The 14,659-nt window shown below is 37.3% G+C and overlaps 1 protein-coding gene across 1 annotated transcript; it reads left to right on the top strand.

Annotated features, from left to right (window-relative positions):
* The first annotated feature begins 9,115 nt into the window (after positions 1-9,115).
* LOC104607116 (uncharacterized) lies at positions 9,116-12,294 on the top strand. Its single transcript, XM_010272643.3, has 6 exons — positions 9,116-9,278; positions 10,062-10,176; positions 10,302-10,471; positions 11,054-11,333; positions 11,442-11,608; positions 11,728-12,294. The coding sequence occupies exons 1-6, from the start codon at positions 9,215-9,217 to the stop codon at positions 11,886-11,888; spliced, it is 957 nt and encodes a 318-aa protein (XP_010270945.1). The 5' UTR covers positions 9,116-9,214; the 3' UTR covers positions 11,889-12,294.
* The last annotated feature ends 2,365 nt before the right edge of the window (positions 12,295-14,659 follow it).

The following is a 14,659-nucleotide window of genomic DNA, read 5'->3' as shown; positions in this document are numbered from 1 at the left end:
ACAGAAATACGATTCCAACACCTTTGAAGGGGGATGCTACAGATGATACTACGGGATTATTTATGTTAAAAAAATAAGTGCTTATTCGAATAAATAAATAATTTATTTGTGTTTGGCACCTATTTTTTTAAGTGTTTATGTTATATTGGGCATTTGTTGGTAGTTTTTTTCTTCAATAAACACTTAAATAAGTTTTGTGATTATTTTGCCCTTCATTTTCTTTCAAATTTTATAAAAGCATTTAAAAATGTACTTTGCACTTTTTTGAAAATGCTTTTATAAAAGTATTTTAATAAAAGAACATTTATGAAAGTTTTTATGAAAGCACTTTAATGAAAGCACTTTAATAAGCACTTTCAGGAAAGTACTTTTATAAAAATCGACTAGGGATAATTTTGAAAAAAAAAATGAATAAGTGCTTATACAAAGTTGGAAATTTGGGCCTAAAAAATAAGCCATTTTTTTTAAACTAGCACTTAATGGTGTCATCCCGGCCTAAATAAGCACCTATTTTGAATGAGCACTTATTTTTAAGCACTCCCAAACATGGCCTACGATGGTAATTGGTATCGTCCATTTCTAAATATTTCATATAAATTGGAAAATACTACCTTTTATATATAAGGGGGTTGTTCACCTATTCCTCACAGCACCATCATCACAAGTCACAACATTCTCACAGGTCCTTACAGTAGTGCACGGAATATCTCTCCATAAATAAAAATATACAAGTGCAAAGATATTCCTAATGCACAACTATAAAAAGGTTGTGAGAGCGATTTTGTGAGGACTAAATCCGAGTTTGTTTAAGAATAATACTCAGGCGAAGTGCATGAAAGGAATTTGCATTGGTTCCCCAGGTAGCACCGCATAATATTAATACATTTCAACCGTGTATTGTGAACAACTATCCCTCCATGAGTATGTTAGGTGTTCCCAATGCACACTTAGGTGTATTGTAGGTGCACTCAAAAGGGAGCCAATCTGAACTCACGTGAAAGAGTCTATCTCATGTATCGACGCCACGTCACCCTTCATTACCAATGAGACAGATTTAGTCCTCACAAAACTTTGCTCATATCGTCCTCACATCCTTTTTAGCCGTCCATTTCTATATTTGTATCTTTTATTTCCCAATATACAGCTAAAGGGTTGTGAAGCTTAATTAAACCCTATGTATAGCTTTTCCTCTCTGAGCGAGCGGTGCTGTAAACCCTATGTATATATAGCTTGTGGTAAGATTAAACTCCCTTCTTATTATAGTCTTATAGAGAAGACCGGTGCCAGAATTTGTCTTTGTTTTTTTTGGTAAGAAAGATTGTAAATACAAACACAAGAAATAGGAAACAGAGAAAAAAACAACAGAAAAAAAAAAAGTAAGGGAACACTACCAAAGAAAACATGAAAAGCAAACTATGGGGCTCTGGGGCTTTATCAAACCCAGAGCCTAATAAAGCATACTCAGCCTCCACCAACCATACTGGAGGAGATAACCAAGAAGATACTAAACCAACTGAACCTTTTGAAGTGATAGAACATATGTATCCAGATCTGATCCTGGATCATGATAAGAATTCCGACTTCATCTTAATAAGATTATCTCTATAAGCTTATCCTTGTAGATAATCTTGGTAGTGTTCATGCTTATCCTAAACTCTTTATATTGACTCATTGTATGACTCAATTAGACTGCTATAAATACAAAGCAAACTCACGATTGATGTATTATCAACCAATTCATATTCAATTTTGTTTATGTTATTTCTTAATTATTTTGTTGTTCAAACTTGGTATCAGAGCCATGTTGACTAGTTTGAACAAGGCCGAGAATTTAGTTCTCCGATGAGTTCTGTACTAACTATATAGAACGTGATGCACTACCTGCCAATCAAGTTGACAGCAAACAACTATTTACTATGGAAGGCACAATTCTTACCTATTCTTCGTCATCATCACCTGGTTGAATTCGCGAAGGCAAAACGAAACCACCACTAGCGGAACTTCCCAATCCCACTAGTTCAGGGAGCATTCGAAACCTAATTTGATGTGGATGGACCTTGATCAGCTTGTTCTTAGCTGGTTAATCTCCTATCTCACCGAAAGTGTAATGGGACAAATCGTAGGTCTAACATCATCAACAAAAGTTTGGTGTGCCTTGACTCAGATTTACTCAACCCACTCTCGGTCAAGAGTACTTCAAATGAAGAGGCAACTCCAAAATCTCAAGAAGGGATCATTGTTTATTTTAGCCTACGTCCAACATGCTAAATCCATTGCGGACAGTCTCTACACCATCCCATAACCAGTTTCAAGCTCTGAACTTGTTCTCTATATCCTTTCTAGCTTGCGAAGTGAGTATGAGTCAATAGTGACTGCTCTCACCAACCATCCAGATGCAGTTGATCTCACCATCTCAGAGGTGCTTGGCTCTTTACTTAATAATGAATCATGGCTTGAAGATCAGGCTCAATCCTCTGAATCTCCTAATGCTAACTTTATTGGAGTTAAAGGCAAAGGAAATAACAATTCTCAGCATAATAAACAACAACAACAACAATTTTACCCTAATAATGGGGGTAGTCATGGTCATGGTCGTGGACGCGGCAACGGTCAGTACAATCCTCAATACAATCCCCAATTCTTTTAGAATATTTTTCAGAATAATTTTCCTAATCAACAACAATAGTTTAATGGAGGAGGTCGTGGAGGAAAGAATTCTGGCATTATTTGTCAAATCTGTAACAAGGTAGGCCATAGTGCCCTCCAGTGTCGTCGTGCACGCTATGTTTTCAATTTTCATAATGATTTTTATAGTGAACCAACAACTTTTCATGGAGGTGTTAGCTCTCCTCCAATGCAATTTGGAAATTCCAATTTTGGCAATACTCCTGCATTTGATCCAACATGGTATCTGGACTCGGGTGTCACTCATCACATGACACCAGAATTGGACAATTTACAGAATCGATCTGAGTACGGAGGATCATATCAAGGTAAAATCGGTAACGAGCAAGGTTTGCGCATACATCACATTGGTTCATCTTCTCTTTTATTTGATCAACATGCTTTTACATTAAAGGATATTTGCCATGTTCCATCTATTTGCAATAATTTATTATGTGTCAGTCACTTTACACATGATAATGATGTATTTTTTGAATTCCATCATGATTGTTGCTTTGTGAAGGATTACTCGGGAAGAATAGTTCTACGAGGGGTCAGTAGAAATGGGTTGTATTGCTTCTCGTCTTTGGCATCAATATCTTCAACTCCAAAAGCTCTTGTTGGTGAACGAACATCCATTAATGGTTGGCATTTACGTCTTAGGCATGCAACGTTTCACATCGTGCAACAAGTTCTCTCTCACTATGGTCTCCCATACACTTCTAATAAGTCTAGTCAATTAGTTTGTGAGTCGTGTCAAATGGGAATGAGTCATAGATTATCTTTATCTTCATCTTCTTTTCAGTCAAAGAGTCCCATAGAATTAATTTATTTTGATGTATGAGGTCCAACATCGGTTAAGTGTAAGAGTGGTCATTTTTATTATGTTTTATTTATGGATGATTTCTCAAAATTCTCTTGGTTGTATCCTATGACACAAAAATCGAAAGCCTTTGATATATATATTTTTTTGAAATTTAAGAGACATGTTGAAGTTCTCTTTAATGCCAAAATCTGTTGCTTCCAATCTGATTGGGGAGGTGAGTATTGGAAACTATCCAACTATTTTGACTCTCAGGGCATTATTCATCATCTTGCATGCCCTCACACACATGAACAAAATGGCTCAATTGAATGGAAGCACAAACATGTCATCAAATCAACTTTATCTCTACTGGCCAGCTCGAATCTCCCCCTATCCTTCTGGATAGATGCAGTAGAAACTACGGTATACTTATTAATCGACTTCCAACTCTCACTCTCAATGGTGTGTCGCCTTATGAAAAACTCTTTCATAGAAGTCCTGATTACTCCATGCTCCACTGCTTCGGTTGTGCTTGTTACCCATTACTTCGCTCGTACAACAAGAACAAGCTCACATTTCACACATCTCGCTGCATATTCATTGGGTACAACAATATGCACAAAGGTTATAAATGCCTACATTCTCCCACTGGCAAAATCTTTGTCGCTCAGCATGTTGTATTTGATGAAGGACTATTTCTAGGGATTCCCACACCTTCATCACTAGCATCACCACCATCCTTAGGGGTCTATGTATCCATACCTACCTAGCCAAGGGTTTATATATCTAAGACGTCACAACAACAGGAATCTGCACCATCTTCACCTCTTCCTTCGGTTTCCTCCACTTGTGAACCAGTTATGATGGCCACCTCCTTAGTTGAATCATCTCTGCCTCCTGCACGATACCGTAGTATGAAGATGTTCTTGCTCGTGCACTAGTTGTGCCACCTCCAGTTATTTGTACACACTCCATACGAACAAGATCCATGGATAGTACTCTTCCTCAGAGGTCTCTTACTGCAATTCGGTATCCTCTCCCATCTACTCTTCTTTTTTTTGCTCTCTAATGATAAGACTGAACCTCATATGTTCATGGAAGCATCTAAATCTGTTCATTGGAGAGATGCCATGCAACAGGAGTTCAATGTTTTGATTACTAACGACACCTGGGAGCCGGTACCTTATGAGCCCACCATGAATGTCATCGGGATGAAATGGGTATACAAAGTCAAAACCAAGGCCGATGGTACTCTAGCCTACTATAAAGCACGTTTGGTTGCACATGGTTTTCATCAAATACCCAGGTTGGATTTCTTTGACACTTACAGTCCCATTATCAAACCTGTAACTGTACTCACTATCCTTGCCTTGGTAGTCTCTCAATCCTGGCCCATTTGGCAACTAGACATCAACAATAGCTTTCTTCATGGTTTTATTGATGAAGACATCTATGTTAAACAACCCAAGGGTTTTGAAGACCCATTTTGTCCTCACCATGTTTGTTGTCTCTGAAAGGCTTTATATGGCTTACGCCAAGCTCCTCGGGCCTGGTATTCACGACTTACTGTTGTTCTTCTTGGTCTTGGTTTTCGGAATTCGTCTATTGATCCATCTCTTTTCATCTTCACACGTGACATAGTGACTCTCTACATGCTTACCTACGTGGATGATATCTTGGTAACAGGAAACTCAAAGGCGCCTATTGATCAACTTCTCTCATCTTTGTCCTCAATCTTTCCACTTAAAGATTTGGGGTTCCTTCATAATTTTTTCGGGATCAAAGCATGTTCTACTGCCAACTGCTTAGTTCTTTCTTAGGAACGATACATCTTGGATCTGCTCACTAGTACCAAGCTTGATGGTGCTAAACCGGTCTCCTCTCCTATGGTTGCTTCTTCAAAGTTGTCTCGTACCTCTAGTACTCCCTTGTCTGACCCTTTAGAACACAGGAGCATTGTTGGTGCCTTACAGTATGTCACCATTACACACCCTGACATTTCCTTTGTAGTGAATAAGGTCAGCCAGTTTCTATATTCACCAATTGATGAACACTGGTCTATCATTAAGTGCATCCTATGGTACTTGAAGTCTACAATTACTCATGGTCTTTTGTTTCTCCTCATTACCATCTCTTCGGTTCACTGGCTACACTGATGCTAACTGGGCCAGCTACCCAAATGATAGGTGCTCCACTGGCGGTTATGCCGTTCATCTAGGCCCCAACTTCATCTCCTAGAGCTCCAAGAAATAACCAACGGTTGCTCGTTTAAGTACTAAGTCGGAGTTTCGCTCTCTTGCCAATACTGTCACCGAATTACTCTAGCTACAATCTCTTCTCAAAGATCTCGGCTATGCCTCTCCCCCTCTAGTTCTCTGGTGCGACAATATTGGTGCAACTTACTTAGCTTCTACTCCTGTTTTTCACGCTCAAACGAAGCACATTGAGGTTGACTTTCATTTTCTTCAAGATCTCTCTCTTAGCAAAAATTATTCATTTGATGTATTCCCTCAGCAGATAAAATTGCTGACATTTTTACTAAATCCCTCTCCTCTGCTCGGTTCACCACTCTTCAGTCGAAGCTTCATGTTACCACACTCAACTTAGGGGGGCTGATAGAACATACGTATCCAGATCTGATTTATGATAAGAATTCCGAATTCATCTTGATAAGCTTATATCCTTGTAGATAATCTTGGCAGTGTTCATGTTTATCCTAAACTCTGTATATTGACTCATTGTATGACTCAAAGTCTTAGACTACTATAAGTACAAAGCAAACTCACGGTTGATGTATTATCAGCTAATTCATATTCAATTTTGTTTCTATTATTGCTTAATTATTTTGTTGTTCAAACTTGAAGCAAGGAGTGAGCTTGTGAGATAAACTCTCTTTTAACAAATCAAAGCTTCAGAATAATTCCATCAAGATTAGATATGCATTAATTCCAGATAAAATAGGCCAACCAGTAGGTTGATAGTCAAAGATTGAGAGGCAAGAGCTTTAATCAAGGTAAGAGAATCACTTAGGACTAACATATTCCCAATACCAACCACCTTAGTAGTAAAACAACAAGATTTAATGGTAAAAGTTTCAGCATATTCGGCCAATATCACCTTACAAGAGCCACAACGTAACTAACTTTTAGAAAAAGAGCCAGTGTCATTTTGAATTACAAAACTAGAACCATTGCCCATGTTTTTTTAGAAGCTACCATCTTCCAGCTACACAAAAACTGAGAAGACCATCTATCAATATAGCTTGCCATGGTAGATTCTAGTTTCATAACTCTTACGCTGGGAGGCTTGTTAGATAATTAAAAACATATTGAACAATTCCTAATTGACATGGTATTAGAGTGTAGTTATAGTTGGTCTAGTGTTTGATCCTTGACATTGCCATTATGATTAATTAAATTTAGCACAAGGCATATGGATGGGTTTGAAATTGTCAATGCTTCAAGTGCAATAAGCCTTTATGTGAAAGAGGTGTTAGGGAAAAAAACTATTTAAGGACCTCACCTAATAACTTAAGCTCTAAGGTTGAAGCATCAATGGTTCTTTACAGAATGAATGGTTTAAAGAGTCAAAGCAGAGGTTTTAAAGAAGATGTGTGTGTGTGTGAGAGAGAGAGAGAGAACAAGGATTCATTATACTTCATAAATTTGATAAGTATTTTAACAACGGTTAAAAGTGGGTTTTAATCTTTTTCAAGAGTGGGGTGAAGGTATTTTAAGGGATAGGTGTCAACAAATTTTCAAGTGTTCATTGAACGTGCTTACAACGTTGTGCCTATCTGATTCAAATTGGTTATAACTAGGTTGCATTCAAATTGGACAAGCTCATCATGGTTACTATTGATTCAATAAATAATTTTAAAGTCCATAAAAAACCATGCATGGTTAAATCTAGAGTTCCGATGCAAAAATCATGGCCGAGGCTGACATTCTCAATTGCCATATTTACATGGAACATCCATGAGATGTTATTTTTACATCAATAAAAAAGAAGTAAATTTGCATTCAAAGTAGGCTTTTGTTAGAAAAGGCATCTTACTTTATCGGAATTTGTATTTGCATTCATTACAACTAAAAGTTGTTGGGTAAGGTGATTTTGTCAATGCAAAACTAACCCAACTTTGCATTTGTATGAATCAAAATGCATTGTGTATATCTTCATTTATACTCTTTTGCATCGTTTCCAAACACAGCCTTAGAAACCAATTAATGCCACCTAAAATGTTTTTCTTTATCCAAGATCGGCCTAGACACAATAGGACAGCATACCCTACACCGAAGAGTGAAAATATACATTGATTGACCTTATTCCACCACAACCCTTGGTTGTGTTTCTTTGCGGTATAATGCAAATTGACATAAAACTCCACCGCTGGTTTATATTTGTCCACATTTGCTTTAAAGGTAAATACGGACCAGTGTAAAACTCTATTCTTGGTCTGTATTTTTAGACATGTACATGGGTCGGGTCGGGCCTTCATTGGTTATCAATGCAATATATTGAGGCCCGAGCCCGAACCTGAGCCCATCCCTCATAAAAGCCCGCACCGTTGAATTATAGATGTTGTCGATCTAATGTTGGAATTTGAGATTGTTTGGAGCAGAGCTCGAAGAAACGGGGAATGGTTGTTGGCTTGCCGCTACTGGAGCATAGCTCGGGGAAATGGGGACGCCGTCATGTTACTAAGAGATAGTCGGTGACAGAGCTCGGAGAGATGTTGTCGCCTCACCCATCACTAGATCGTTGCTTGAGTTTAGATTGTAGAAGCACTACCGTTGGTCACCGTTGTGAAGGGGATTAGGTCTTCGAACTTCAAACAAAACTGGGATGAGTTTGAATGAACAATTGGGCTAGGGTTAGAAAAATTACATTTTTAATAATATATATTATTAATATTTTTATATATTGTCTGGCCGGGCCAGGCCAGGTTTTTTTGTGAAATCCCAAGCCCAGGCTGAAATCAGGTCAGGCTTAGATAATAGGGCCCTGAGCCCAGGCCCATGGGTCTAATAATATGTCCAAGCCCAACCGTGGCCGGGTCAGGCCGTCGAGCTATCCAACCCATGAACAGGTCTATGTATTTTCATGCATTTAATTGAAATGTAAATTTTACATAGAATCGATGTAAACCTCACACACAGTTGAGTTTTACATCGATAATCGATATAAATACTACATCGATTTTATCAATGTATTTGTACACTGATTAACTACGCCAATATACTTTTACATTGATGACAATTTACACCAAAATCAAACGCAGTCTTAGAAATTAGAATTAGTTTAAAAAATAGGCCATAGATGGAGGTGAGGAAAAATAGCTGAACCATTAAAGAAAAGCTGTTTGCAATTTTACATGAAACCGACTGAATCCTCCCTTCTTCCAAAGTGCTCCTTTAGTTCTTGCTTGTAAAAGTACGGTATCCGAACATTGCTTGCGGCTGGCTCGCCGTGCACTTCGACCGCTAGAGTACACTGAATTGGATGCTTTGCTTTGGTTGTATGTTGAAAGTTACTTGGATCCATGCAACATGTACATGCACGAGGTAGCCTGCCTTACGGGCAAGGTGTCTCAATCTCTTGCTTTATACTGGATGGTTTCTTCGAACACATGGCAAGCAACTTGGTAACAACATAAGAGCAGTCTCGTTGTATGTGTGGATCCAAGGTTCGGAAGCCTCAGTGATATAGCTAGCAAATAATTAAGCTACTTATTTCAGTCAATCGATGGCGATTGTGTATCCTTCTCCACCTCAGAAGGACCGCCCCCTTCACTTGGACGTCGCAAACTGTATGCTTTTCTTTTAGTAATTTTCGTCTGATTTTATTTGTTAATGTCATTATATATATATATATATATATATATATATATATATATATATATATATATTTCTTTTATATACACATCATATTGTTAAGACAGTTTGGAAGTACTTAAGAATAAGTGCTTCGAATAAGTATTTATTTTGGGCGGAATTACATTAATAATCACTTATTTGCATTTTGAGGGGCCCTTGTTTTTTGGATTTTGGAAGGAAAGAGAGGAGGTTGCTAACCTATATTCTTTTTTCAGATTTATTTGGGGATTAGGGAAAGTTTATTTTTTTGGATATGTCCATCTCTCAAGTGGATAATTAACTTTCCCACACATGAGGGAAAATTATCAACATTTGGATGGGATAAAAATGTCCCTTTTAATAATAGATTTTTATGATTAGAAAGGTCATTGTCTTATTTACTTGAGAAATAAAAGAATATAGATAAATGCATTTACCTGAATATACCTAAAATAAAAACACAGAAGTAAGTAATTTATCAAAAAGCAAACGAACCCTAAAAATAAAAACTTATTTCATAAGCCCAAAATAATTTTTAAGTCTTTATTCAATAAGTGTTTATTTCTTTTACAGCTTATCTTAACCCGCTACTACATTTTCAAAATACTTATAATACCCCTGTTTAAAATAAGTAATTTTTCTCCGAATACTCTCGAACTTGGCCTAAATCTATAAAGCATTTATTTGTTTTACCCATTAGCTAGCTTTACAACATTTCTGAAATGGAAATGGTACAGCTAGAGATGCTCCACCAGCACACTACATATTTAAGATTCGGTCATTTTCTTTACTTTCGAAGGCTTCAGTTGAGAAATATGACTCCGACGTTTTTGAAGTGGGAGGCTACAAATGGTGAGTGTTGGATTCTCTCGATCACTGTTGCCTTCATTTAAACCTTTGCATATTGGCTGTTAGTTTATTCGATCGGGACGCTTAATCATAACGCCTTATCTTTGATCATCTGCTGAACGTCACAGGAAGTTGTCTCTCTATCCAGATGGGAACAAGGTCGGAAATGGAAGTGATCACATCTCCCTATACTTGGTATTGGCAGACAGCAGTTTGCTTCAGGCAGGTTCGGAGGTGAATGCCACTTTCAGTTTGTTTCTATTTGATCAGCTTCAGGACAAGTATCTGACTTTCCAAGGTAACCTGGCCACAACAGCAAAATTATACCAAATAAAGTATAGATGTGTAAATTAGTTTCAAACTTTCAATAGAGTGTCATATAGGTGTAAATTGGGCTCTGCTTGCTTCCTCTAGGATACTTTAGATGTTAGGCCTGGCATAGCCCATGGCATAAGCCCAGGTGGGATCAAGTTAGGTCATGCCATGCCAAGCCATAAGAGGCATATTTGTTAAAAGAAATTAAAAAAAATAAGGAAAATAAATTAATAAAATAGATGAAAAATCGTAAAAAATTTATTTATATAATAATGAAATTAAAAAATATAATACAATTGGAATAAAATAGTACAATCAAGGTTCAAAATTTCGATACAATATATTCCGTATCGGGCATATTGTATCGTATCTTTAGGGGTCCGATACAGACCCCACTCTTTTTTAATAAAAAACATGTTTAAATATCTTCCCAAAAACCAAATTTTGAAAAAAAAAACTAAGAAAAAGTATTTCCGCGTGTATCTAAGCACGGCCCGATTTACAGCTCTGAAAAAGTGATGATTCAATGAAAAACGCTCTTACTTCTCATTACCACTCCATGCAGAGAGGAGAGTGAGGCGCTTTTATGCAATGAGAACGGAATGGGGTATTGCCAGATTCATCGACCTTAAAACCTTCAAGGACCCGAATAATGGATACCTTGTTAGTGATACTTGTGTGTTTGGAGCTGAGATTTTCATCATCAAAAATGAGGCGAGAGGCGTGTGTTTGTCTATGGAAGAGGGAGCTGTTGCTTGTACCCACACTTGGAAGATGGAAAAATTTTCAGGGATTGATACGGAACGCTTGGATTCTGAGGCATTCCTAGCAGGAGATTATAAATGGTATACGATGAGAGACTTCTTCCTCTTTGCTCTTAAACTAGTGGACAGATTCATCTCCTTGCTTCATTGTGATGAATTTATATTGACGTTTTGATGCTTGAGTTACAGGAAGATTAGGCTCTATCCTAAGGGAATTGGCGATGGCAAAGGCAATAGTATTTCTCTGTTTCTAGCTTTAGCTGATTCTACTACTCTTCCTCCTGACACCAAAGTCTACACCAAATTGGCCATGCGTATCATGGACCAAGCCAGCGGCGCACATTCCCAAGAAGAAAGTAAGAACCAATTATAATCCCCTCTCTCTCTCTCTCTCTCTCTAGATCTCTAGAGAACCACCATTCAGGATAGAATGCAAATTGTCTGCAGAAATTACATCGTTTCTTTTAATTTGCAGCTTATCATCTATTCAGTCCTTCGGTCTCGGTTTGGGGCTGGCCCAACTTCATGACACTCGCTAAGCTCAATGACCAATCAACCAAATCTTTTCTTCGGAATGGTAGTTGTATCTTCCAAGCAGAGGTTACAGTCCTTGGATCGGTCTCTAAATTGGCATAAAGGTCAATTAGAATTCAGTGTTTGATGTTAATTGAAGATGGTCTCTGCTAGCGAAAAGCAGAGGATATATAGAAACAGAGTGTTATGTATAGTTGGTGAACGGAGTGATATCTTGGTTCACCGGCAACCAAGATTTACTGTAAATGTTGCTTAATAAACCCTCTAAGTCATCCTTTTCAATGGAATGCTCTAACAATTAAGGGGGCCCAATTTCCGAAGTGGTTGATTCATCAGTCTGTAGAACAGTAGAACTACTAAAAGCGTGCAATTGATAGTTGCGTCGATAACAATTTTAGGCCCAGTTAATCAACATCAACAGATCCTTTAATAGAGTTTGAACTCTGAAATGATAAAAGACAAAGCAACAAGTTATTCAGTTCAGCCTCCAGAGAACATACCACACGGGGATACAATTGAAAAACTTAAGCAAGAAAATTAAAAGCTAAAACCCACGAAGATTAGATCCAAAAAACCCAATCTGGAAGACTGATCCAGAGAATGAAGTGGCTCAAGCTTGATTCAGGGCGAGCCTCCTCCAGCTCCAAGAGAGTCACCAGGATTAAAGGGTGCAACGGGGAGACATCCGAAGCCCGGCCTCGCACAAAAGCCCGAGGGCCCAAAGCTAAAGCCAAAACCGAAACCAGGATTAGAAAAGGACCCCGCAGAAGCACCTCCAAAGAAGTTTTGTGGGTGATCAACGAGCTTCACCATCACCTTGCTACTCATGCCTCTTCCTCCTTCTGAACTCGATGCAAAAGCCAAAAGAAGCAGCACAACGACGAACGACGCCTTTCCAGTAACTCTGCCAGTCATCTTCTCTCCCTCTCTTCTCTTCACTATTCGGCCAAATTACATGTAGAGATGTTTTCATAGCTGCTACCCATTTATAGGATGTTAAGTGGACATTTCACTTTAGGAATTTCCGTTACGCTCCATGTATAAATTAACTGAAACTTTTGACAGTGTAGTGTGTTGCACTGTAGCGTGGTCCCTTTGCTCATGCATGGAAGTATGGAATTCATTTGGAACTGATATAGCTTTCTCAAAAAAGGTGCCATGTCGGCACCACACACAGTGCCGGGAAAAACGATGATATGGAATTCATTTGGAACCGATATAGCTTTCTCAAGAAAAGGTCCTTTTTTTTCATTAAAAAAAAAGGTTTTTCCATATCTTAGAAATCCGGAAAGCATAGTATGAGAAAACGTCCTTTTTTATCCTTTTTTATTTTTAGGTGATATTTGTCACCGATGATGATATGTTGAAAATCACTGCTATGTCGGAGCCACATCAGGTTAGAGAAATTGGTATTGAAATTTCTGTTTGGTCAGCTGATTTTGGTGATTTTCAGAAAAAATCGGCCAAAATTGATAATTGAAATCAGTCATTTGGTGATTTCTTTATTTTTAACTGATTTTTATTTTTTGATGATGATATATCACTTAAATTGGCATTGAATAATAACTCTAGTATAAAGATAATGGGCCCTAAGTACCAAACAAGCTCAAAGCCCATTTCTCAAATCGACTTACATGGCATAAATGATACCAAACAACAATTGTTGTGATTTTTCAAAATTCACCGATTCCAGAAATCACTGATTTCTGATTAATTGATAAGGAGAAATCATCATGGATCGTCTTATACTGTTTGTTCATGTACTATTGAAAAAACCTACCTTACGAAACAATTGTCAATAAAATACATTCCAACCCTCTACCAACATGATCTCACACCACTCATCTGATACATGACAGGTTTGACTTTTATGATAGGTCCCATTCTCATGGTGTTATGTAACGTGTTTTGTTGGCAGAAAATTCCAAATCCACTAACAGCATACCAATGCAGCACCGTATTCCGAAAAGACCAGAGTAACCGCATGAACAAATCATTAAACTAACTACAAAATCGATTTCATTTTTCGAAAGTTGCTTGAGAATTTATTTAATAATGAGTTCTGCACAATCGTTGGTCGCTGTTTATACATGACACCCAACAAGTTTTTACCTCCATTGTTTTATTTCTATTTTGGATGTGATTGTTGTCTTGAATTGGGATTTGCTCCCTTTATGTTATATTTGGTTTGAAGGAAAAAGTAGGAAAAGGAAAAGAAAAATAGGGAAACATTCCCAAAGCTTGTATAGATTTCTTTAACTTTTCTTTCTTTTTTCTACTTTTTCCTTCAAACCAAACATAGCCTTAGATTATACCTTACACCAACTTTACATACATTCCATCATGTATTGAGTTGAATATCTCTGAATGAATGAATGAATGAATAATAATAATAATAATAAGTACGAGATCATATACTCCTCCATATACAGCTGGGACGTGTTGTGAGGTTGGTGTGAGAAATATTCTATGAAAAGTAGATCAGGACTCATGTTCTATAGGCTATATTTAGAGACGGTGCAAATAGGGTGTAAACACCAATTTAATGCAATTATGCACTTTGGTTCAGTTTTGTTGACATTTGGCAAGAAAGCTTTGTGTATTGATAGTGACATAAAATACAATTTCTAGGACAAGTTTATACCTAAAATGAGAGGTAATTCTACATATAAAAAAAAGTAAATTTGCATTCAAAGTGGTTAATATTAGAAAATGTCTATTACTATATCGGGATTCATATTTTCATCCATTACAATTAAAAATCCTTTGATAAGAAAATAAATTTGTCAAGATAAAATTAATCCAACTTTGCATCTGTATGGAACAGAATACACTCTACATATTTAAATTTAAACTCTATTTGCATCGTTCTG

This window comes from Nelumbo nucifera, chromosome 3, assembly GCF_055504915.1.
Source record: "Nelumbo nucifera cultivar China Antique chromosome 3, China Antique-T2T, whole genome shotgun sequence".
NCBI classification, from domain to species: Eukaryota; Viridiplantae; Streptophyta; class Magnoliopsida; order Proteales; family Nelumbonaceae; genus Nelumbo; species Nelumbo nucifera.
Note: the sequence above shows the minus strand (reverse complement) of the source record. Positions and strands in the feature narration are given on the sequence as shown.